The sequence below is a fragment of the Tiliqua scincoides genome, chromosome 1 (assembly GCF_035046505.1).
Source record: "Tiliqua scincoides isolate rTilSci1 chromosome 1, rTilSci1.hap2, whole genome shotgun sequence".
NCBI lineage: Eukaryota > Metazoa > Chordata > Lepidosauria > Squamata > Scincidae > Tiliqua > Tiliqua scincoides.
In genome coordinates this window covers 100,129,034-100,154,732 of record NC_089821.1, presented here as the reverse complement: position 1 = coordinate 100,154,732, position 25,699 = coordinate 100,129,034, and the positions used below count along the sequence as shown (strand labels likewise).

The 25,699-nt window shown below is 40.4% G+C and overlaps 1 protein-coding gene across 1 annotated transcript in view; it reads right to left on the bottom strand.

The window, feature by feature from the left end:
* The window catches only part of PSMD14 (proteasome 26S subunit, non-ATPase 14), a 70,612-nt gene that overhangs the window by 32,888 nt on the left and 12,025 nt on the right, over positions 1-25,699 (bottom strand). The window contains exons 3-6 of the mRNA XM_066612091.1: positions 7,794-7,865; positions 6,956-7,075; positions 4,766-4,836; positions 3,719-3,869 (exon numbers count right to left, since the gene is read on the bottom strand). Coding sequence (XP_066468188.1) covers positions 3,719-3,869; positions 4,766-4,836; positions 6,956-7,075; positions 7,794-7,865 — 414 coding nt within the window. The remainder of the gene's footprint in view (positions 1-3,718; positions 3,870-4,765; positions 4,837-6,955; positions 7,076-7,793; positions 7,866-25,699) is intronic.

The following is a 25,699-nucleotide window of genomic DNA, read 5'->3' as shown; positions in this document are numbered from 1 at the left end:
GCGAGTGCAAGCCTTTTCTTCTTTCTACCTTTTTGTTGGTGATCCATGATCAGCTTCAGACCTCCTTCCCAGACTCTCTTCATCAAACCTTCAAGAGGCCTTGGTGTATACGTCAAGAGGGTTTATTTGGTGGGACAGATTAGCCCCCCAACAGTAAGTGGGTGAAGCCTGTTTCTAGACTCACCCCTTGCCTGTAGTCTTCCAGTTTAGGTTACAGAGAGCCATTCTAAGTCACAGCCTTTGGTCGCAGTCTGAACAGTCTGTATCCTTCTCTTTCTTCCTTCCCTGCACTCCAAAATCTTCCCTCTCTTCTTCTGGGTTCTGACTGGAAGCCCAACTAATCTACCTATGCCCCATTCCTCCCCATCCCCACGTTTTCCTACTCTTTGCTCTGCCCCTTTTCCTTCTAAAGAGTTCCACTCTCCTCTTCTTCTAACTGCTTTTCCTTAGAGTTCAATAGCATGTGACTGATGGTGATAGATTCCCCCAGTAAAGTTCAAGAGCTAATTCAGTTAGCCCCAGTTAAAACCCCATTTATGGTTCTTCGAGCATATTCCAGTAAAGCTGAGGTTTTCAAACTCTCCGGGAGTTTGAAACCCGCAGTAAGTCTTTGCAGGGGCAGGGGGAAGGTAGCAGGGGCAGTTGAAAGGCAGTGACACGATCCCCAGCATAGCGTTGATAAGGGGGCTGCAGAGACTGGGATGCACTCACCAGTCCCTGCAGCAGTCGTCCCTGTGTGCGGGGAGCCCTGCGCGAGCACCTGCAGGGTGCCCCAGGTCAGGGAAAGGGAGGGTGGAGCGATCTGTTCTGCCTCCACAAAAGCGGAAGCGGAGCGCAATCGCCCCACTCTCCCTTTCCCTGACCTGGGGTGCCCTGCAGGTGCTCGCACAGGGCTCCCCGTACACAGGGACGGCAGGGACCCAAGCCCCTGCAGCCCCCCTGAGTGGCACGATCCTGTGGATCGTGCTGCTGCCTTCCCCCTGTCTCCTGGCTGCGCCTGCCCCTTAAGGGGGCAGAGGCCAGGACCCACAGACAATATGAATACCGCTGCAGTAAAGTGTTGGGCATCTTTATCTCCATTTCTCCAACAAATTTCATAGATGTACCATTGGCCAATATGCTGGATCCCTGCACACGGATGTTTTCCCCTTTTGTGTACATGTTACATGCATTTTTAAAAGTACTTCAGGTTACATGTTAGAAGCCCACCACCACATTTCTTGCCCACTACAGTTCCTGCATGGCAGCCACACAAGTTTTAATCTCTGCACTGTATGTTACAAAAGCTATTTATACAACCAAGTATCAAACATGCATGATTACTGTAAATCAGAATTAATAGGAGATAAAATACACAGTACAAAAAGCTACTGGAGGAGTCACACACACTAGAACAGTGTTTCCCAACATTTTTTTTACTTGCATACCCCTTAGCAGCCTAATTCCATAAATCCTACCCCTCATATTACACCTGCAAGGCATTCTAATACAGATCTGCCATTATTCAATTCCTTTTCAAATATCCCTAAAGATCTTGGCAAGTACCCCTGAGGGCACATGTACCCTAGATTGGGAACCACTGCACTAGAAGATAGGCTAAGATAGGTAAGGCTGCAATTCTATGCACACTTTCCTAGGAATAAGCTCCATCAAATATAATGGAACTTACTTCTGAATAGACAGGCATAGGATTGGGTTGTAAGACTTTGCAGAGAAAAGACAAGCCATACACACAGGCCCATTTCAACAAACATATTCAAATTCATTTTAATCATCAATAGTACATGACTCTCACTCTCTCAGAGAGAGAGAGAGAGAGAGAGAGAGAGAGAGAGAGAGAGAGAGAGAGAGAGACCAACCACACATTACAAAACCTATCATTAACAATTGGTGGAGTCTACCATTCTATCATAACAACTAACATTCCACATTCTGGTGGAAACAGAAGTTTCTCCCACCATACTAATATCTGCTTGTCCAAGCCCCTCTTCTCCATTTCCAAATCTCTACCACCAGGTCTAACCAGAGATAGGAAACTATCACATAGGGCTGTGAGGAAGAGAGACAATGAGTTACAGAAAATGTCTGTGAATGTAGTTGAGGTTGCTTCACGATGCCCAAATCACAATCTAGCTGCTTCTGGAAAAGCTTCGAACATAAGGTTTTTTTAAAGAGGTTCAAAACTTGCAATGGCTACATGGAATTTATTAACATTAAGAAACTCTACTTCCTGCTCTCCCACCCATCCTGAGATATGCCAAACCTGTGGTGAATAAGACTAAGTAGCCGTTTCCGCACGTTATTAATGTGCAATATGGAAGGGGGGGGTGACTCTGACTGAAACAATAGTAATACCTACATGAAGCTACAGATTTTCTGAAGCAGTACACAAAACAAACTCTAGTAGATATTTTGCATCAGAAAGTTATCAAAAAGCTCCTTATGCCCTTTCTCCACATATCTAAAGGCACAGATTATTTCTGTCCTGGATTATGTCTAGTGCCATTTTCTCATCAACACACACTTGTTTAAGGTCTCTCCAGTTATATTTTGTTTTTAAATGAACACTAATGTGGAAGCATTCTATGCGTTTAAAACTGAGATTAAGAGTGAACTGAGGTTTATGTTCTTGTTATCACTCTTGTGTAAATTACAATTTCATTATATTGTGAAAACAGAGGCAATTTTAGTTGGCTACCCGATTTAACGTCACAGAACTGCCAATACCAAATTCAAATCCTTCAGATATTTATAAAATTTTATAAACGCCATACATATTATTAATTTAATGACTCTTGTACAATACAAGAGCCGAGCATGCTCAAACACAACACCTCAGCAGTATTTTAAAGCAGTAACCACCTAGCCAATTTCTGTATGTTCTGTAGTTTTTCTAATCCACTCTCCCTGTGGCTGAGCAAAATCGAATTGCCTCTCACATTTGCAGACAGCTCTGTGAAGGTGATAATAGAGCTGCTCCCTGCTGTCATGAGGCAGGAAATAGGAAAATGGCATATGGGGCTAGAAAGAAATAAAAAAAGAACCAAACAAGAACAAAAGAGATTTCAACAAAGGACAAACTATAACCCAATATGCTTTGCAAGTTAATCTCTTTTCATAATGATTTCACATAATCATTCATCTGCAAACTTACCCTAAAACGTGAATGGCTGCAAAGTCTTTGGGGAAATTTTTTTATTCTGAAACATTTGGAACACACATAAAATGCCACGTTCCATCTCTACAAAACAGACGTGTTATTTCTGCCCATGGAAGGGCTGAATCCAACCCAACTAGCTAGGATTTCATTTTAACAACGTCTTCAGAGTTTTACCATTGTTAATTTTATCTAACGCACAGTAGACTTTGGTGGCCAAACTTGGAACCTAAAGATGTTTAATCAGAAGCATGCTGTAGTGATGTGCTTTCTTGTTTAATGCTATAGTTTAAAAAAAATGTTACCCATAAGCAAAGGACAGAAAATAGGAGACAGCAATTATTTTAGATACACTACACAGGCATATTGTATATCTTCTCTGCAATATTTAGTTGAAGTGAAAAGTATACACACTACACAGTTTAATGTGATATTTTGAAGTAATAATCCACTTTTGAAAATGTGTTCTATATTTGAGAATCTAGAAATATTTCATAGGCTTTGAATTAAAAACCTATTAGACATGGCAAGTTCCCTATCCCAATACAAATGAGCACATACCTTTCCTTTAACACTCTGAATGGGGTCCACTACTACAGCCACAGCTCTTTCTGACAGAGCTTCAAAACTCTGCTGAGTATTGATATCTACACCAGACAACCAACAGCCAAAGCCAGGGTGACTGTGATACCAGCCAACAACCATCTCCGGTCTGAAAAAAGAAGATATTCCCAACATAAATATGGAGCATAACTATGAAATGAGATACTCAGTAGACCAAGAAAGCACATAAGGTAAAAATGCACCATTATGAACATTTAAGGTACCGTTCACCCGATTATGGGGCAAACATGAAAATGTGACAAAGGAGTGCTATTATTAAGTGAGGCATATTAGCATGGGTAGGTCAGGTTCTCAGTTTTCTATCCTGCTACCACAACTTCCAATCTGGTTTTAACCCTTTCAGTACTTCTATAAATATGTACTCTAACTCACTAGCACCCAAAGCTGGTTTCTCACAGCAAACACTCCATTTCAGACATGCACGACAGGAACGTACAGTGGGAAAAGATTAAATATCAATTAAACCAGCAGTAGAACTAGGAACTTGGTCAAAAAGCAATTTGCACTGTTCTGCTCAGCTGTTGAGTCTTTCGTTAACAGTAATTTTGAAGTTTTTGCTGCACTATAAGAATTTGAGTAAGCAGATGACAACTGTTGAGAATGCTCAAGTGAAGCAGCAAAATTTGTTTAAATATTTGGATGCCTTTTTAGCAGGTAACCTTTGTTGTAGTGTACAAGGGCACCACAGCTGAAAATATGGATTTAATATGGTTCTAGTTCCTTCTGTACTACATTAGTTTTCCTTTTCTACTGTCAGCTAAAAGTTGCCTCAAGGTATGCAACAATTCTAACCCCAAATGAAAGTTGAAAGTATTTAGTTGGATGCAGTCTACTCTCTTTCTCTTCGCAATACATCAAGCACGTGATTACACATATATTCAGTCACATAAGATTGAATCAATTACTTCTGCTTCCATACGAGTAAATAACTCAATTGGAAAAATGGGACTTGCATCACAAAATGCCAATTAAGAAGGTCCTTACCTTCCTGTCTGTTTTAGCATGTCCAACATTTTGGCTTGAAACACAGGATCAACAGCCTCTACGCTGACCCCCTGGGTTTGGAGAGAGAACAGAAAGAGCAATCAATACAAGTTATCTAACTTGTCACTAATAGAAAGACTTTACTATTCCCAAAGATACTAGCAACTTGTTCATGTATTTAAATATTTTAAAAACTACTCTTAAAATATAGCACACAACTGCATTTGTATAGGACACAATTTCATTTGCATCCTTTTTTTCCCTTTTGATTGAAAAGGAAAGGAAATCCCTTTTCAATTTTTCTTTCTTCAAGGAATTCAGGACTACATTACCCTCAAAAATGCATATTGTTAGGGACAACCTAGAACCAGGACCACCTATCGCAATTGACTTTTCCAAGGTCACCCTGTGAACTTTATATTACATCAGGAATCTGAACTGTCCAAAATCAAAAGTCAAAAACACAGCTCAAGCATCTGTAAATGCTAGTTTTTAAAAATCATTTACAAAGACTTTTTATATAAAATCACTATCGATACTCAGAAGTCAACACAGATTTTCCTGGTCATTGAGTACTCTTGCCTGCTGCTGAGGATAGGGTTATAGCCTAACTGTAGAGCACATATTTGGTATGCGTGAGGTCCCGGGTTCAGTCCCGGGCCTCCACTGGGTAGGGCCTGAGAGTCCAAAAGCTTGTCTGAAAGTCTGATAGACACAGTCTGACAGTGTAGATAATAAAGAGTTGGATGGACCAATTATCTCAGTCTGTATAAAGCAAATTAATACATTCTTACTGTCAAATCAGCTTCAGCTTTGCTAGAAGTGGTAAAGTAACCTCAATTGGTTTGGAGAGTCTACATCAGTAGAAAAAGTAATCCAGTAATGATATGGTAAATGTACAAATACATCCCACCACAAAATAGGTAAGACCAAACAATTATGAGACCTATTTACTTGTTTCAGAACGCATTACAAGATTTTGAAATTTTGTAATAACCTCAACATAAGGATAGCCACCACATAGTTTACTGATTTGTTTGTTTGTTTTAAATCCTATACCGATTCACACATATCCTGATTCATGGTGCACCCAACAGCAATATCAACCAAAGATGATTTCTTCTTCCTAAAAGCACTGGTATTTGCCAAGTGGATGACAGGCACATTCTGGAGATGCACTAGAGGATTTTCCTGCTTCAAGTAAGGGGCTGGACTAGAGGGCCTTGAAGAACCCTACCAACTCTAAAACACATAGGTCTTTGTAATCTGTAAGCCTTCAAACTGTGCCGTCAAATATCTTCGAATCTGTGCCTTCAAACATCAGACTTCCGAGTTGTGTAGTGAAAACCAAGCAGATTTGATGACTCTTAAACAGTTCTGTGTTTATAGGAGCAACTGATTACTATCAAGCTAAAGAGCCATGCTCAGACAAAGTAAAGGATATGTCTATAAACTGTAACCTACTCCAGAGATTTTAAGAATCAGGTTCTGCAATGCCATTGTAGATAAAGCACAGTATAATTTTGATTCAAGTCTCTGAGTATTATTATTAACAACAACAACAACAACAGTAGTAGTAGTATTTATATACCACTTTTCAACTAAAAGTTCAGAAAGCGGTTTACAGAGAAAAATCAAATAACTAAATGGCTCCCTGTCCCAAAAGGGCTCACAACCTAAAAAGATGCAAAAGAATACCAGCAGACAGCCACTAGAACAGACACTGCTGGGATGAGATGGGCCAGTTACTCTCCCCTGCTAAAAAAAGGAGCACCCACTTGAAAAAGTGCCTCTTACCCAATTAGCAGGTAGGCCTTGGTAGTTTACTTACACCACATGTTAAGCAGGTCTAACAAAAGTAAGCACACTAAGTTCAATGGAACTTACTATGTAGGACTAACATCCAGCTACAAACCTGTAAAGCAGAGAACCCAACTGTATACTAAGGCTCATATACTAAGGCCCTGGCACATTGTAGTGCAGTTTGGAAACTGCGGCTCTACGGATTGAACACTTCCACTGAAACAGTTAAATAGCTATATAGATCACAGACATTTATTATAGACCTGGATATATGCATCCTAGCCATCAATATCTTTTTCACAACCATTATATGTGTGGGGGAGGAAAAATCTTGATGTGCCGTTATCTAGTGTGACAACACACACTTACTCACTGAAGAGTACTCACCGTTCCTGACTGTGGCATAGCAAATACATCAATCACTCTGACAGTATAGTCATCAACAAATTCTCCAAGCATTAGCCCCATAACTTCCATGGGAACACCAGCACGACCATGTTTCAACATCTGGAAAGAAGATCAAAATTCTACTATATACCAATCTATGGTATGCTATACAAGGGGAAACAGATAAGATTTAAATCTGGTATTTAAATTTTGTACATATGTAAAAAGTATTCACATGTGGCATTTTCTGAAGCCAACTGGAACTTCTTCATACCTTGCAAATCACCCCATTAAACCTTACTATATACCAAGGGTAACAGAGGGGGGTTTGGAGATGGCAAATCAAAACAGGGGTGGCAAAAGACTGGTTCTGAGAAGACTATGCATGTGTAAAAGCAAGTACAGTATTTACACAGTCATCTGCTAAATAAGTTTCATATTGATTCTCAGATTATTACACCCAGAGGCAACAGCACTCATAGTTAAAATCTCTGGGTTTAAAATTCCAGCTATAAAATTCCAAAACAATTAGTTTTGTTTGATGAATTAAAAGCAACATTTAGTTCTACAATCGCTGTAGACATCATCAGGCATCCAAAGACAAAATTCCACCATTGAATGCTTTTAATTAATCAAACAGAACTAATTGTTTTGGAATTTTATGGCCAGTATACCCAGAGATTTTAACTACAAGTTTTATATGCTTACAAAAAAACCCAACAATTAGTTATGATGTTAATAACAAAGCCTTCAGAGATTTCTTGTTTTCAATATTATGGAAATCTAACATTGCCTGCACTGCTTCAAGCAACATTACCAAAAAACTTCAAAAACCTACCTTCAAAAGTGCAAGGGAAGAGATGTAAACCTGTTCAGCTGTGTCAACTGCAGGAGCATCAGTAGGTGGTCCCTAGACAAAAAGGCAATCAAAGATCATCTTTTCAGGTTCAATGATTTATTTTAAAGGTAAAATAGACATCTTTACAATAAAAAACAGCACACACATATTCTAGCCAAACAGTTGAATCCTTAAAGACTTGGTCAGACCCAAAGTTTCATACATGCACAGGGCTTTTCAGCTTCCTCCTCCAGTCTCAGTTCCCACATCATCCCCAAATCCTCTCAAAAGAAGGATTCACTTATGATTGGTGGCAATATCTTGGAGGTGACTTCCAGGAAAGACACAAAGAGTTTTTTGTTCCCCTGAATATGCAAAAGTGTAGTGGGTAAGAATTAAGCTATGAATCATAAGTTCCCAATCTTGTCATAGCAAGCCCCAAATACGTACTTACTGGGAGATCTTACTAAGGGTGCAAACCTAACCTACTTTCCAGCACTAACATACAGGTAATGCAACTTCAAGGTAAGGGAACAAACATTGCCATACCTTGAGGAGGCCTCCGTGACTTCCCCCCAACTGCAGGATGCAGCATATTCCCCACTGGCACAGCTATGTCAGTGCTGGAAAGTTGGTTAGGATTGTGTCCTAAGAAGCCACTCCATCTTAACCTTGAATCTACAATGTGGTGATAATACTGATTTTTCAAAATAATTATATATTACTTTTCAACAACAACAACAACTTCAAACTGGTTTAACAAAGAACAAATAAATAGGTCCCTGTCCCAGAAGCCTACAATCTAAAGTAATATGCACAAGAAACAACAGCAAACAGCCTCTAAAAGAGATGCCTTGCTGGGGTAAATAGGAATAGTTGCTCTCATCCTGATAAACATAAGAGGAGCACCACTAATCTATCATGCAGGGTTGTTGTACGGATGACAACATCATCAAGTGTGTTAGCCCCTGTTGAACAATACAAAGCATTATACAGATGCTAAGCATTATTACGCTTCTTAGAACATGTTCAAGGGCATCTCAAAATTCTAGCCAAAGCAGATGTTCAGTGTTCCCTTTAAGGTGAGCAGCTGCGCACCTCTGAGCCAAGCTCCGCACAGCATGGAACTCAGCAAACTGGAAGTTCAAGTAATGACATGTGATGTCATCACAGAGCATCCAGGGATGGAGTTGTGACATGGTGCTGAAGAAAGGGGTCCGAGCACCAATGGACACATCTTAGAGGAAACACAGTTCAATTCTCCCTTAATCTAATTTTTCAGTCTAAATAATGATTTAAAATATTTGATTGCTTCAAGAACTATCTTCACTACACAGAATCAATAAAATCATAAATATTGTGCTGGGTCAAAACCTGCTACAAATTACAAGAGCTGAGACCCAATCAAGTTCTATTAGTGACATAAGTCTTGCAGGAACACTAGATAACCTTCTTCAGCTTTAATATTATATCTATCTATCTCCAATTTACCAATTAACTACATGTTTCTTACAGCAGTGTGAATATAAATGCTGCTGGGCTAGCATGATTAACTGGCACCAACACAAACACAATTTCCCTTTGCTTCGTCAGTTTTCAGCTAAAGAGGACTTGAAGAAAAAGGCTACGGGAGCACTTTGCAGATCCACTGGTGCTGTGAGAGAAAAATGGACCTCCAATCCCTAGGCAGAAAAGCTGTGAACAAAATACTCTGCTCTTTGCTTCATGAGTAGCTAATAAAAAATTAGCACAATTGTCCCAGGTGTGAATGACGACCGAGGCCAGTACGGTGTACTACTCAAGTGCAGAATGCCGATAATAGTAGTTGGAGGTAAAAATTATGCCCTTCCTGGGAAGCAAGACTCTTCCTGTGAACAATGACACAGTGATACAAAACCTTTATATAAGAAAAGTTATTTGTGAGCCTTGAATAGCTCCAGAGAGAGTATCAGTATATGCTGATCAAAGACGACTACCACAAGCATTTTTTTTTTTTTTAAAGATTTGTATCCTATTTTTTTTTAATTCAAAGCAGCTTACAACAGCTACTCGGCATTAAAATACAAATGCCATAGATATATACTTTCTAGAACTTTAAAAATGAATTACTATTTTTTGTAGAAACTACAGGCATATCAAAGTTTAACAGGTTCATTAACCCATTTTTGCCCAGCCCACAGGTGTACACATTTGATCCCTGCTGCATATATGCAACGTTGAACAGAAATGGCTTAACGGTTTTTGTGAAACAATGATGTGTACATCACCTTCTACTGACTGTGAAGTTGAACATCCAGTCTTCCCTAGGGAGAAAATTCCAAAGAACTGGGGCCATAATTGAGAAGTCCCTGCAGACTATATTGCTCTAAATCCCAGGTCTTAAAGCAGTGGTTTTCAACCAGTGTGCCATGAACGGTTTGCAGGTATGCTGCAGGAGTTTGAGGAGGGTCATTTATTAGTCGACCATTGGGAGATGTGGGTCCCCCACTCAGAATACAGTTTGCCTTGTCAATTTTAAAAAAGTGATGGTGTGCCTTGACAATTTTAGTGCCTTGTCAGCATGCTGCGAGATGAAAAAGACTGAAAATCACCATTCTAGAGTAAAATCTTCAAGTGGACAAACAATGCTGCTGTGTGCAGAGGTTTTCGGAAGGTACTGTGAAAACAGTCATAATTTCTGGGTCTGAAGGAGTAGTGGGGGACAAAATAGGTAGATGTTGAATAGAAAATAGGCTAATTACAACCAAAGTTATTATCATGTGTATGGAAGCACTGGAGAAGGAACAAGTCTGCAGCAAAGCAGGATTTGGTGGAACATTCAATATGGTATGATAACAAGGGGACAGCAGCAATGGAGAAGGAACTGATGCTCAAGTAAGTCACCTTTGGATACTATCAGCATTCAAGAGAGATCTCTACCAACAGCCTCTTGTCCAGAATTCCGGATTCCCAATGTGCTACCCATTACAGAATCCCAAGCCCTTTTAACAAAGGCTATTAATTCCATAGGGACGTGGTGATGTAGCAGGTAAAACCGCTGAGCTGACAAGCCTGTTGACCACAAGGTCGGCAGTTCAAATTTATGCGACAGGGTGAGCTCCTATTGCTTGTCTCAGTTCTGGCTAACCTAGCAGTTCGAAAGCATGTAAATGCAAATAAATAGGTACCACATCAGTGGGAAGGTAACAGCGTTCTATGTGCTTAGGCATCTAGTCATGCCGGCCACATGACCACGGAAACTATCTACGGACAAACACTTTCTCCTTGGCTTAGAAATGGAGATGAGCACGGCCCCTAGAGTTGGACACGACTAGGCTTAACACCGGGGGTAAGCTTTATTAATTTCACAGTGTTTCCAAAATATTCAAAATTTCCCTTCTTCAATATTCTGAGTGACGTGATTCACCTGACACATACATTCTCATCATACCACTGAAGTAAATGCCAATCACTCCAAGTGATCAGGTGTACCATTAAAAAAATTAATGCCTGATTATACTTCACTACATTGTTGCAGTTTCATAACACAAGACTGTGAACGGTTCAATATTTTGTATTTTTGCCTAAGGAGAAATGACACTTTCGCCCTCTAGGCCTTTACACATCGTTTCCTTGCCCTCACTGGTGTTCACAACGTCTCTTAATTTATCCACAAGTTGTTAATATGCAAGGACACACTACTCCCTCTTCTGGATTATTAAAAATGCTAAGTAAGAACATCCCTAAGGTATTTTACACAGCAGCTCAAAATATTCAACCAGTTGACATCCAGATGCAGTAAGCCCTATTCCCAAATATTCTAATTAGCTGTAAACAACTATATACACACTGCTTTTCTCAGGTTTGCATGCTACAACTACCCTTGCTGCTAATCTGGGTCCTCGACCACATGGATAAATGACCACATTTATTTTAGAAATATATAGCTATACAACATAATGTACAATTGTAATCCCAACTCCATGTAAGCAACTCAGACAAAATCGACTACAACTATCTGCAAATAAAGGGTTTCACGGCTATAACAAAGCCCTATTTGCTGGTCACAGTGTTCTGGTCACTGATACAGAGGCCTTGGAATTCCGGAGCAGTATTCAAAAGCTTAATTTGAACATTGGCTGAACTCAGATAAAATCTCCCAACATGCCAAATCTAAACCATGAAAATCTCAAGAAGGGTGAATGAATGGAGTAATGCAGTAAATTCCCTTAAAAGACAGAGGGCACAATCCTAACCAGGTCTACTCAGAAGTAACTCCTATTTTGTTCAAAGGGGCTTACTCTCAGGAAAGTGTGGTTAGGACTGCAGCCTAAATCACTCAATTATCCAAATTAGACCCAAGAATAGCGTCTACACATTGCCCCCTACAAGTTGGACATGACAGGGTTTAAGAATGTTCAGTTCCTAATCGCTCCTCTAGAAATATCTGTAATCTTGACTGATGTAACCAAGTACATTTGTAAACATCACATTATTGAAGGGCCTTTTGTTTTTGTTTTAACACACTACTTGCCCAGCAAAGTCAATGAATGTATACATAGGTAGAACACTAAATTGTTAGGTTGCATATCAAACTTTATCTGCAGGTCATTTTCCCTTCCAACCAATAATCTACAAAAAGTGAGGAAAAGTAAATATATTTTCCCCTGATAAACCAGATGCATCAAATTCCCTTTCCTTCCAGAGAATTCCCTGGAGAATGACAATGATAATACTACCACCATGAACTGAACCTAGGCAAGTCTTTAAATTTTCTCTTTTATTTATAACTAAAATAAACTATTAGGGGAAAAAATCAAAACTTTGCTTTTTAGACATTCTTTTATATCCAATACATACAAGCAAGGGAGGGGGAATCAATCCTGGCTATAGTTTTAAGAGAAGAAACAGATGCTTCTTCCTGACTAAACTGTCTGCCAAGTGTTAGTCAGTGAACTGACCTGCCTGCAGGGCAATCATATCAGCCGTAAGCTGTATCAATCATTTCTTTTAAGCCATCACTTATTAGGGACTGCAGGATTTAAGGTAGACTTGCAATAATAAAATGCATTTCTTTTTATCCACATTTAGTGATGCTTCCAAAAATCTAAGAACAAAGATCAAATAATCAGCTTGTGCATCAATCAAATGAGGTTAAAATGAGACACTACTTTCCCTTCAGCAGCACTGAGATACGATCCAGTTATAAAAGCTGTGACTTTTACTTGGGCAGCCCTTGTTGACTAAGTGTTAAAAAAGGCATTTGCCATTATAACAGCATAAAAACTAACACCTCAAAGTGTTATCTACTCAGGCCTTTTAGCAAATTTGTTAACACTTTTAGGTATATTACTCCACCTTTCTCTTAGTGTGAACTGGTATCAATTATTTAGCCAGTTTTATTATGTTATTAGAATACCTGCTGATTAATCATGAATCAAAGTGTCATTTTAGTGCACTGCCCTTCACTTACACTGTGCATTTCTTCTTTAAAATGTAAATGATGCAAGAGTAAACAACTGACAGAGCTACAAAAAAAAAAATGAAACTACGTATTGACCCAGGGAGAAATGTCTGATAGCTTGAGTCTGAATATTTTCCCCTCCCCAACCCATCACAGTACTACCAAAGATGTTTCATTTTCTGTTTTAAAAAAAGGGACAGTTTTTTTAAAAACATAATTGATACCAGTGTCACTGTAACTGAGATACAAGATCTCTGCAGCCATGCTAAATTCTTATATAAGAGGGTTAAATCTGATACCAATTCCAGCCTTTATTGTCACAATTAAAACACTTTTAAAAAGAAAACCACCACAAAACAGGCATAGGGAAGTGTCCAGCTATCCAACACTGTCATGTCTATTCTTACCCAGGTGAAGTAAAAAGGAACCTTTTAATACTTAATTTTGTGAGTATTAAACAACTAGTATGAAAAACAAGATGCATGTAAACTATTTCTACTGCCTCTGCTTCAATGACTAGCTGAGACAACCTGTTATAGGAGGTGTTAATTGGCAATAGGAGTGCAAGTCAGAAGCATGTTCCCCATCGTCCTAACCCAGCAAGGCTAGGTCATTAAAGTGGAAATGAATTCTTTCATGCTGACTTAACTCTTGGAGTACAGATTTTCAGCTGTTACACCTAGAGACAATTGAGAGAATTTTAAAGTGTGTATTACTTTAGATGGTAGAAAAACCATTTGCCTTCCACAAAAAACCCACTGTCATGTTGTGTTTGTAAGTTATGCATTATCTGCTGTGTAGTGGAAATAATTTTTTTAGGTCTAAGGGTTAACACATAGTTCTCTATATGCAAATGCACAACAAATGCACTCCACATATATATTTTAAGAAATACAAGAGTCTGTGCACTTGTAAAGGAAAAGAATTAGACAACTGCTTTTCCTCAGCTAAAATAAATGGTGATAATATCCAAAATTGAAATTTAATTCCACAGGCCACTTATTATCAACATTTGCATTCTCTTATACCTAAGCTTTATGTAGAACGAGATAGACAGAATCAGTAGGATTTGGAGGATAACCTAGCCAGTGCCATTTTAAGAACTTGATATTGCTCAACAGTCCCTAAAATAGAATTTGTTAAAAATACTTGGTTCCTTATTTAGGTGGTGGCTGCATGTGTAAAGATATGCTCATATACTCTTCAACAGACACTTTACAATTCACAGTCATGATAAGAAAATGTTAAACAAAAATGCAAACTAGTTCATTTTTGCAAAACTCATCACACCCATTCTCCCCATCTAGGGACATCTACACCGACACAAAATGAAGCTAAACACATCAAACTAAAAATCACAAGACAACAAATCATGTAGCAAAGGAGTCCAATAAAGGACAATGCCGAAAGGGTTTTAAATTATCAAAAATGCATTTGGCACTACACTAAGCAAAACGCTAAAAATACAAAGTAGTCCCACTGTTTAAGCTCAGTGGGAAGAACTGAAATAGTTCTATAAAAAGTTAAAAGCATTTCTATTATTCCATTCCTCCTCACACAAAGACAACCATTTGAATATACAGGTTGTGTCTTGTTATCAGCTAGGGTTCTGTTCCAGAACCCCTAGTGCAGCAGTGTCCAAAGTTTTTGGCAGGAGGGCCACATCATCTCTCTGACACTGTGTCGGGGGCAGGGGAAAAAAAGAATTAATTTACATTTAAAATTTGAATAAATTTACATAAGTTTACATATATGAATATATTAAAGACAAAGTTCTATGAATGAATGAAGGTCTTGCAATATCTCAAGGCCTATAAAAGGCCTTGCACAAAGCAAGGCTGGCCTTTCCTTTGCTGCTGCTACTGCATTACAGACATGAAACAGCAAGCAGTGGAGAGAGCCCTCATCCCACAGCTCACAGGAGAGGTCAAACAGTCGCCCTCACACTGAGAGAAGTTGCGTTGGGCCAGTGCGGGCTTCAACAAATCACCCGAGGGCCAGAGGTTCATTGAAGACTGGGGGCTCTCTGAGGTCTGCATTGAGAGGTTTCAAGGGCCGCAAGTGGCCCCAGGGCTGGGGTTTGGGCACCCCTGCCCTAGTGGATAAAAAAAATCAGTGGATTAAAAAAACAGTGGCAAAATAGATTTAAAGACCCACTTCCAGGTTTCTAGCCCCTCCATTGCTCCTAAAAAGGTTGTGTCTTGACATTCACAGGGGTTTGATTCTGGGACTCCCTGCTGTTACCATAAAATGTGTTAAATAAAAGCAATTTTAAAAAAATTAAAAAGTATGTCCTTTTACAATTGTGGTCTAAAAACATTTTTTATTGTTGTAGAGAGGCAGTCAGCAATTAGAAATGAAAAGGAGCCCTTGCCTTTGCCCAGCTCAGCTGAAGGATGGAATTATCACTAGCACATCTCTCTCTACAACAGTAAGAAAAGCAGTTTTTTAAACTGTGATTTTAAAGAGATGCATTTTCCCCTTCTCCAGGGATCACCACATTCTTTCTCATTTGCAGGGGCCATTTGTGCTGAGTCAAATCAGTGTATAAAAAATCTGTGTATAACAAGGTTGGACCTGTATCTGCAGAAGTTTGTTGATAGTAAATACTCTCTTTATAATTGCCTGAGACAACACTTATACAGAGATGAGCCCAAATCCTTTGCAGCATCTGAAGAACATCTGGTCAGTAAGCATTAGTGAAAGATATGTAGGTCAGAAAATATCTATTACACATGTTCTAGATCAGCAATTTTCAACCAGTGTACCACAAATACTCTGCAGCTATGCCTCAGGAGTTTGGGGGAGGGTAATTTATTAGTAGAGCCATTGGGGGATGTGAACCTCCCACTAGCAGTGTGGTATGCCTTTTCAATACTAACAAAAACTGATGGTGTGCCTTGTCAATGTGCCATGAGATGAAAAAGACTGAAAATTGCTGTTCTAGATCAGCAGATGTTAGCAACTATAAAAGGCTTATAATCCAGAAGAAATAGAGGTGAGTCAATATATTTGATTAGGATAAGTTCAGCTACATAGGAGAAAAAACTACTGTATACCACTTTAGTACTGGGGTGGGTGTAATACAAGCAGCTTGACATGGGGGACCCCATGTGAATATGAAGTTGCTATAAACTTCATCAAATGTGCTTGAACAACAAGAGTTGCCGGCAGTTTAATTTGCTTTAAAATGAGTGGTAGGGACAATAATCTACAATGATTAAAAACATTTTAAAAAGAATCACAAAACCATTATTTGTATACTTTACTCTGCAGATCATTTATATTTAGAGGCTTCTTTTATTTCTATCTCAACAAGGCAGACTGGCCTCAAACCTTCCCTAGGATCAGATAGAACCAACTTACAACTTAATTACAATTGCAGGAGTAGTAATACCCAGGGGCTCAGGACAGATCTTACAGTATTCTCAAAATAAAAGGAAATACTGCAAGGAAAGATGCACACCTGCATGAGGTATTGGTTTAGACCAGTAAAGGCAAGAAGGGTGCATCTTCGGAGTCAAGCACTCACTTCCCTTCTTCCCTTCCCCCTGCAAAAGGCTGCAAATCTCTACAAGGCTTAAGGAAGAAGGTGGCAAAAAAGGCACACAGCATCCTTTTCCCAACTCTTCCCAGCACAGACTCTGCACTATAATGCTCTGCCTAAGGGTGGTACTTCAGGGTCCTGATCAACTGAAGGAGGGGGGATACCTGGAGGTGGAGTTCTTACTCCAACTGACTCACGGTAGTCTGCAATGCTAGGAAAGGGCAGTGCCCATCCTCTCCCCAAGGATTTAGTGACAATCAGTGCTGTGAAAAGCTTAGCACTACAGAGCTTCCAGCATGACAACAGCTGCTGGTAGAAGCTCTTCTGTCTGCCCTTCTTTTATACAGTCAGCTATTTCCTGAGAGGCCATTTTGAGGGGGACAGGCCCATACTTTTCTGCATACCTCTCAACTCTGAGCTCTTCAATAATACTATGCAGCCTAATCATACACTTGTTTTCTCAGAAGTCAAGCCCACTGATTTGGGAGAATGCCACACTTAATTAAATGAGCACAGGACTGCAGTCTTAAAGTCACATCTGCATGGGTGGAAATGGTAGAATCCTTAATATAAATATAAATCAACCTCTTGAAGAAAGGCCTACTGCAGCTTGAACTATATAAACTTGTGTTTACTTTTATCAACAGATCATTAACCTGTCATTGTAAAACTCTCAAAAGGAAACTGGATCTTGTTTAACCTCTACATAGGCTAGATCAGACATTCAACAGGATTTTTAGATCAGTGGCAGGTCTCTTAAGTGCTACAGGTTTTATCAATGAGTTCTAAAAATAAAAAGAAAGAGCTTCTACAGCATCAAGCAGTGCAGTACTTGAAACCTCTTTCAAAGTGATAGTTTTCAAGTGCCATGTACAATGCCCTAATCTGGAAGTGTCCCAGCTAACCCATCTGATCAACAATTTCACAGATGGAAGCACTTGATGGCTAATTGGCAAGCCCATTATTCAAACAAAATAGCTATTTGCAATTCTTGCTTCTTTATTTCCAGTTGAAGTGCTAACAGTCTCAGAGACAGGTCACCCCTCCCCCCATATCCCCCTTTTTAGGAAGGAGTCCACCTTTTTATCTATTCCCACAAGATACCATTACAAAAGCACCTTGCCAAAGTTGAAATAAGCTAACATGGGGAGAAGCTGCATGTAGTATTCAAGGACAGACTTGGTTGGCGTTTCAGTTACTCTTTTTGAGGGCTGTATACTGTGTTACTCTGGGTTATTTACCCACCCACCCGCATCATCATGTCACCAGCTGTCAGTGCTATTGTGCATTAGAAATGACATTTTAGAATTCAGAAAGGAAAATGCAGTAAGAGCAACTGCTTCGTTTATATTTTAAAAATTACATTAATAAATTCAACATCTTCAGTCAACACAAACTGGAAAGTTACTATATACCTGCCTTGTATGCGATGGACACCAGAACGCACCACCACTGAAGAGAAAGTATGGTTCAGTACAGCAAGTACTAGATGTCCAAGAGAACTAACAAGGTTCCAAATCTGCTCACCAGACAAAATGAGTGCTGTGAACAAGCCATTGCTTCTCAGTCCTAATTCTATGATTTGTAAAATGGGAAAGATAATGATCTCCTGCACATGGCGGTGGTGCTTAAAAGAAGACAGAGCAAAGGAAGAAGACCATGGCCCAACTACACTTTCAAAGCAACAAGTCATATGAGGAACAAGATGTCTGTTCTAGGTCCTTTATTGATTCAATTCTACCCTATACATTCATCAGCCATTTAAAACTAGGACATTCAAGAGAATGTCCTAAATTATAGTTTATTGCCTGAAGAGACAATCTGAATTATTTTAAAGGGCCAGTGCTCCCTTTTCTCCAGGAGGTAGACAATGTAGTTTGCAACAGCCACAACAAAGCAGACCACCAACAATTGACAGGTTGTGACTGTAACTGCCCAACTTATTTCCATGCACCACAGCTGCTTGCAAATCTAAGCTGGGGGTGGGTGGGTAGCAAGATAATATTGAAAAAACTAGAGGAGTATGTTGGAATACCTATATTTGGGATCAAATTTCATAACAATGCAGGATTCCAGATAAGACTTTTTATAACTCACTATTAAGTACATTCTGGAAGACTAATTGTGACGTCCATGGGGGGTCCTCGCAGGGAGGGCGTTGACATGGCACTGGCAGCGAGAGGAACAGCTAATTGAGCTTAACCGGTCCCAGAAAATGACAAGGAGGCTTCATAGAAGGTCTACACCAGCAGTTTATTGGAGTTATATTCTTGACACTCATATGGTCCTGTTAACTCACAGACCCCCAGGGTACATACAGTCTCTAACATGAACCCCACCTGTTCAGCATCACAGGGTGGGGGGTTCTTCGATGGGGTGCTCCGAAGTCCCAAGCCCCTGAAGGCTCTGTGGTCCAGGAAGACAATCCCGAGGTTAGCGGTTTGTTTGTGGATGGTTATAGGGTGGATCTGCCCACCTCCCTTGGGGGGGATCAGCTGGAGGCCTCCTAGTGGCCTTGGTGCCTCCTAGTGATAAGAGCTAGTTGCCCTTGGCCCCTCCGGGGTTCTCCTGGTGGTCCTGAGAAAGGGGTCATGGCTCCCAAGGTTCAGGTCCCTTAACCCATCCCTGGGGCTTCCTGGGCCCTTAACAGGTCAGGGGTGGCCCCCAGGCAGGTTCCCCCAGTACCTGCCTCTTGCCTCCTGGAAAGAGCTTAGAGGCAAATGACTGCTCTCTCTGGAAGCCAGGTTCCTTATGAGCCCAGCAGTCAGGTGGCTGGGCTCCTCCCCTTCCTGCTCTGTCTCCAGGCTGAGATCTCAGGTATGGGATAAATAACCAGCCATTTGGTGGCTGCTGTCTCGACTGCTGCTCTGCACCACGTGCAGGCAGCCCAGCTGCCTGAGGAGCACAGCCACAGCCCTCACCTCAGGCTGGTTGGCATGGCTCCCTGCTGCTTGCAGGAGAGGCATCCGCCTCCCCCCTCGCCAGCCTGGGCTTTCCTCCTCCTCCCATCCTCCCCAGCCTCTGCTGGCTGCCTTCCCATGGTGATCTCCTTCCTCCTCCGCTCATCTCCAAGGGTGAGCACTGCATCCTGCAGTGTGTTGCCCTGACTCAGGGCTTGCTCCTGCCCCACCTCCTAGATAAGTGCTGCTCATGGGGGGCCTCAGGCAACATTAATCCATGCCATTCCATGATAATTTGTGTTACATTTGGTAAATTGGTAAGGAAATAGTTCACATTCAAAATTTGTTAAAACTTATGGGCCAAGTAAATCTGAAAGATGTGTTTAAAGCAGTATACCCCAAAGACTGGCCTTGGGACTACTGCTTTTCAACTTGTTCATGAGTGTCCTGAAGTTGGGGGTAAGCGTTGAGGTGACCAAGTTTGCTGATGACACTAAACTTTTCTGGGGGTAAAATCCAGAATGAATTGTGAAGAGCTGTAGAAGGATCTCTCTAAACTGAGAATGGGCTGCAAAATGGTAAATGTGCTTCAATGTACCTAAGTGTAAAGTGATGCTCACTGGGGCATGAAATCAACATTTCACATTCACACTGATGAGTACTGAACTGCCTGTAATCAATCAGGAGAGAGATCTTGGGGGTGCTGATGGACAGTGCAATGAAAGCATCAACCCAGGGCATGGCAGCTGTGAAGACGACCAATTCCATGCTTGGGACCATTAAAAAAGGGACTGAGAATAAAACAGCCAATATTATTTTGCCATTGAATAAATCAATGGTAAAGCTACCTTTGGAATACTGTGTGCAGGTTCTGCACCTCAAAAAGAATATAGCAGAACTGGACAAGGTGCAGAAGAGTGCTATCAAAATTATTAGTGGGCTGGGGCACCTCACTTATCAGGAAAAACTATAACATTTGGGGTTATTCTATTTAAAAAGAAGAAGCCTCAGAGGGGAAATGATTGAGACACTGAAAACTATGCATGGGACACACAGAGTGGATAGAGGGAGATTCTTTCTCCTCTAGCATAACACTGACAAGGGGATTGCCACTAAAGTTGACTGGTGGGAGAGTTAGAACAGGAGAAATGAAATATTTCTTTACCCAGTGCATACTTAATCTATGGAATATGTTACAGAATACTGGAATGGCACCTAGCCTAGATGCCTTTAAAAGAAGATTCAACAGATTTGTGGAGGAAAAGTTTATCAGAGCCATGATGTAACCTTCAGGTTTTAGAGTTCACCTATCTCTGAATGCCTGATGCAAGGGAGTGACAACAAGATACTGGGATCATGTTGTCTTAAGTGCTCTTAAAGCATCGGGTAAGCCACTATGAGATACAGGAAGCTTGACTAGATGAGTCCTGGCCCTGATCCAGCAGGGCTCTTATGTTCTTATGACAGGCGTTTTAATCTCTCACATACAAGGTGAGAACTCTGCTGCACATTTTAGCATAGTTTTTTGTTGTTTCATGAGGGTCTGAGTAGATATATTTTTTAAGTGTTTGATCAACATTTACTCAACATTGTAAAGGGAAGAAGAGACAAGGAGATAACTCACACCTGTGATAACTACATCACCTTATGATAGTTCCAAGACAACTGCCTTTTTATGTAACCTGATTGATTTATTTGGGTGCTACTGCCCACACAACCATGAACCACATCTTACATTCAACATTTTATTTAAAAAAAATTGACATTTTGAGTGCTGCTTTGTAGTTCTGCATAGTAATTCATCTGAAGCCTAGTTCCTATCGGCTTGCAGGTGATCGCCTGTCAGTGAGTATAGAGTTGTTGGCACATGCGCAATGTGGCCAAAATGATATAACACTGCATGAACGGTCACCTCCATATGAGGAGAAGTCATGGAGCAGCTGAGGGTTACATGACTGTTGCTGCCTTATGCAAATCACAGTCAATACGGGTTTCCCACAAACTTTCAATCAAAAACTTTGATGTTTTAAATGGATAGATATTCAACTCAGCATTTTTTTCTGACTTCTAGTTAGTAAAACAAACTAGAAGAGTACACCATGTTAGTTTACACCTTGTATAAATACAGGTTGAGTCTCATTTAGCATGGGTTCAGTTCACAGAACTCATGTGGATGGCAAAAAACACACTATAGCAAATCAATTTAAAAAACAAAGTTTCTTTGCTCCAGTGATTTAAAAACAGCCTTACTGACCTTTGTGATGTTAAAATAGAGTCATTAAGATGACAATCCAACAATCAGCCTCTTTCAAGGTGCTTAGAAAGGCTTCACCAGTGCACCCCTCCTTCAACAATGCAAAGTATCTTTCTTTCAAGTGCTCAGGGGGAAGGGAGGGGTCTTGGGTTGAAGCTGCCTGAAGAGAGCATGGGTTGTCAGCCTGCTGCCTTCCTTCTCCCTCCCTCCCTCCCCCTCATTGTTAAATGAATGTTTTCCTTTAATTTAAAGGGTGCTTCTCACTGCATTGAGAGAGAGAAATCTATAGATGATTAGGTTATACCTGTAATGGTTTGCATGACTGTTTCTCTCTAAAAAATTAAGAAAAGCAGTTTTTAAAACTGTGATTTTAAAGAGAGGCATTTTTCCTTCTCTGGGGATCAGCATATTCCTTCTCGTTGGCAGTGGCCATTCGTGTTGGTTCAAATCCGTGTATAAAAAAATTGTGTATAACAAGGCTGGACCTGTATCTCAATGATTTTTTTGAATAACCAACTATGTGAACTGAAATTTGGGAAAAAAATTCAATAAAGTAGCTCAATATGGTTTAGATACTGTAATCCAATGAGTTCAAAGCTTTACTGAGCAATGATACTTGCTGAAATACTTGCTGAAATACATACAAAGTTTCAAGACAACAGCATGTAATTCCCTTACAATATAAGGGAACAATGTTAAAAGTTAAACAATGAAAGGCACTGAAAATGGTTAACCAGAGCAGATAAATTATGGATAGAAAATTTATTTCTTCTAATTAATGTGAAACCCAGATGAGAAGCCCAATTCCACCATCCTACTACACCAATACACATTTTTAAAACAGGTTTTTAAACTAGATACAAGTCATTTCAGATTGAATGAAGTTATGTCTTAAAAACCATAACATATCCTAGACTCATGAATACATGAATTTTTTTGTAATTTTTAACTTATGATTTTGTAACTTTTAATCATTTTTCCTTTCTAATGTTTAACGTTGATCTTTTTCCCATTGCAGAGACATTTTTATATGAATATTTATAATTTATTAAAAGTTCATTTATACGTATAATATTTATGTATTCTGTTGCAAAAAGTAAGGACTTGAACCAATAAGGTATTCATTTTAATTCCCTGTCCAAGCAATGTTATTCCAAAAGTTGAGAAAGAAAATGAAATCGTTCGAAGTGCAGTCCTTAAAGATTAACACATTTTCATGGCGTGAACAAGGATGGCATCAGAGGTTGGTCAGGTAGTACCCCGCATCCCAAGGGCTAACCTGACAGAACACTGAACACCAGTGGCAGCACCCAGTGTATCATCAGCAATGAGAAAGAGGCACCATGGGGGGGGGGCAGTTTAGAGCCCCTACAACTACGCACCAGCACTGAGTATATGTTTTCAAGAACTGACTAAAGTCTATTTTTAAGATGCAAGCTTTTAAATTTTGCCAGGCTAAGCCCTACACCCCCAAAATTTAAATTATATATTTGAATTCAATATGAAATCAGATTTGTGGCATATAAGGTTTTTCACTTAGGGCTCTCTGAATGGCCCAAGAAATAATAAAAATTTGAATAATATTTAAAAGGAAAATCTGCTTTATTTCATCTATAATACAGGTGGAGCCTGTTTATCTGCAGATTACGTATCTGTGGATCTGGCTCAATGTGGGTCCCCTGGACCCACATTGAGCCAGTCTTGGCTCCACCTGAGCTCTCTGAAGGGCATCGAAGCTGCATTGTTCCCCTCCGCAGGGCTTTCTGAAGCTCAGAGATAGGATGCATCCGCCTACTGCCTCTCCAGGCTTCAGGACGGCCTGGAGAGTCAAAAAACACCACTTCTGGTTTCCTGATGGAAATTGGAAGTGATTTTTTTTGCTTTTTTGCCTTCCAGGAGAAGCCTTCCAGGGTTTTCCCTAGGCCTTAGAATGCCTTAAATGACTAAAAAATAAAAGTCACTTCCGGTTTCCCTTGGGAATACAAAGTGGTGCTTTTTTGCCTCTCTAGGCTTCAGAAAGCCCTCCAGAAAGCCCGAAGTGCAGCTCTGACCCCCTTCAGAGGGGTTAATGGCGCAAAGATCACAGATTTGGGTATCCACAAAATTTGAGTATCACAAAATATCAGCAAGGGGTCCAAGAAAGGATTCCTCGCGGATACTGAGGCCCCACTTTCTACCTTCCAATTATTTCCAACTACAAACTTGATTCCTTAAGATAATCCCCTAAGACTTAGGCTATAAAAAGCCTTGGGCATTTGCTCAACAACAGTTATTTTTTCAGTTGTAGTGTAACCTTTGCATTTCTAACAAATTAAATGATCTCACAAAGAACTTAAAACCATTTCAGAATTCTTGCTCCATTCCACAGCTCTTCAATGCATCATGAGTTGGGACTCACTTCCAAGTCCAAGCTGCAAAATAGGACCCCCACCCTTCAGAAGCTCAAAGACCAAGATGACTGGGCAAGTGAAAGGCCACACTTTCTCCTATCTTTATGCCCAGAGGTGGCTAGTCATCAGGTGCTACAGGTGTTCTACCTCTTCTTTCCTTCCAATCCAACTGGAAGGAAAGTAGAGGCACGGGAACAACTTGCACTCAATTCTGAAAAGCAGAGGTAAACAGGTATGCTACGTAGGAACTGGTTAAGGAACAGGAAACAGAGAAGCGGGTATAAATGGATGATTTTCACAATGCAGAGAGATGAAAAGTGGTGTGTACAAAGTGTGTGTACCTGGAGTTGGGCAGTTGCATTCCTGGCTCTTGCACCGTCTGAGACCAAGAATGCTAATGTCAACTCCCCCACCTGACCCAAAGTTATTGCAGTGACAAGATGATGTCACCGCAATGACTTCCAGTGAAAGAAGTGAGTGGCAACTCTGTGTGCTGCCTGATTCCTTCACTCTGAAAAACAAGTTTTAAAAAAGCAGGCAACACTAAACGGTTCACTTCTTTCACTTTGAAAACAAAGCAAAAAAAACCAGGTGGCTCTTCAGAGTGGCACCACTTCCCCCTCAACTCGTTTTTGCTGGGAGGGGCAGTGGATGGCAGAGCAGCGCTAGAATACACCAGTGGAGTTGGGGATAAACAGTGAAGTGGCCAAGTTTGCAGATGACACTAAATTTGGGGTGGAGGGGGTAGTAAAGTCCAGAATAGATTTGAAGAGCTCCAGAAGGATCTTTCTATATTGGGGGCAAGAAACCAAAATTGCACATATATGCTGATGTATTCTGCCTATGACTGATCAAAAGAGAGACCTTGAGGTGCTGCTGCTGCTGATTAGTTCAATAAAAGTGTCAACAGTACAGAGCAGCTGTGAAGAATGCACGTTCCATGCTCAGGATCATCAAAAGGGATTTGAAAATAAAATGGTCAATATGATTATGCTTTGTACAAGTAGATGTAAGGCTACTTTAGCGTTTGTCCTGCGTGGTCCACTAATTTGGATAGGAGTCGCCATTTCTCTTGGTCATAGGTTTGGTCTGGGTGTAGGTAGGTGATTTTCATGTCACTGTGCAGCCTGTCAAGCCAGTGCTGCTTTGGTCGACCCTTCAGTTGTTTGCCATTGACCTCAAACTGAAGGCCCTTCTACGCCAGCATATCGCTTTTGGTGCACAGAACATGGCTGTACCATTGAAGTCAGGCTTCTCTCAACATGTTGGCAATTGGAGCAATGCAGTACCATTCCCAGATATCGTCACTGTAGATGAAGTCAAAACAAAGTGATACCACTAATCCAATGCAGCATCTTCGTCTCCGTTGACA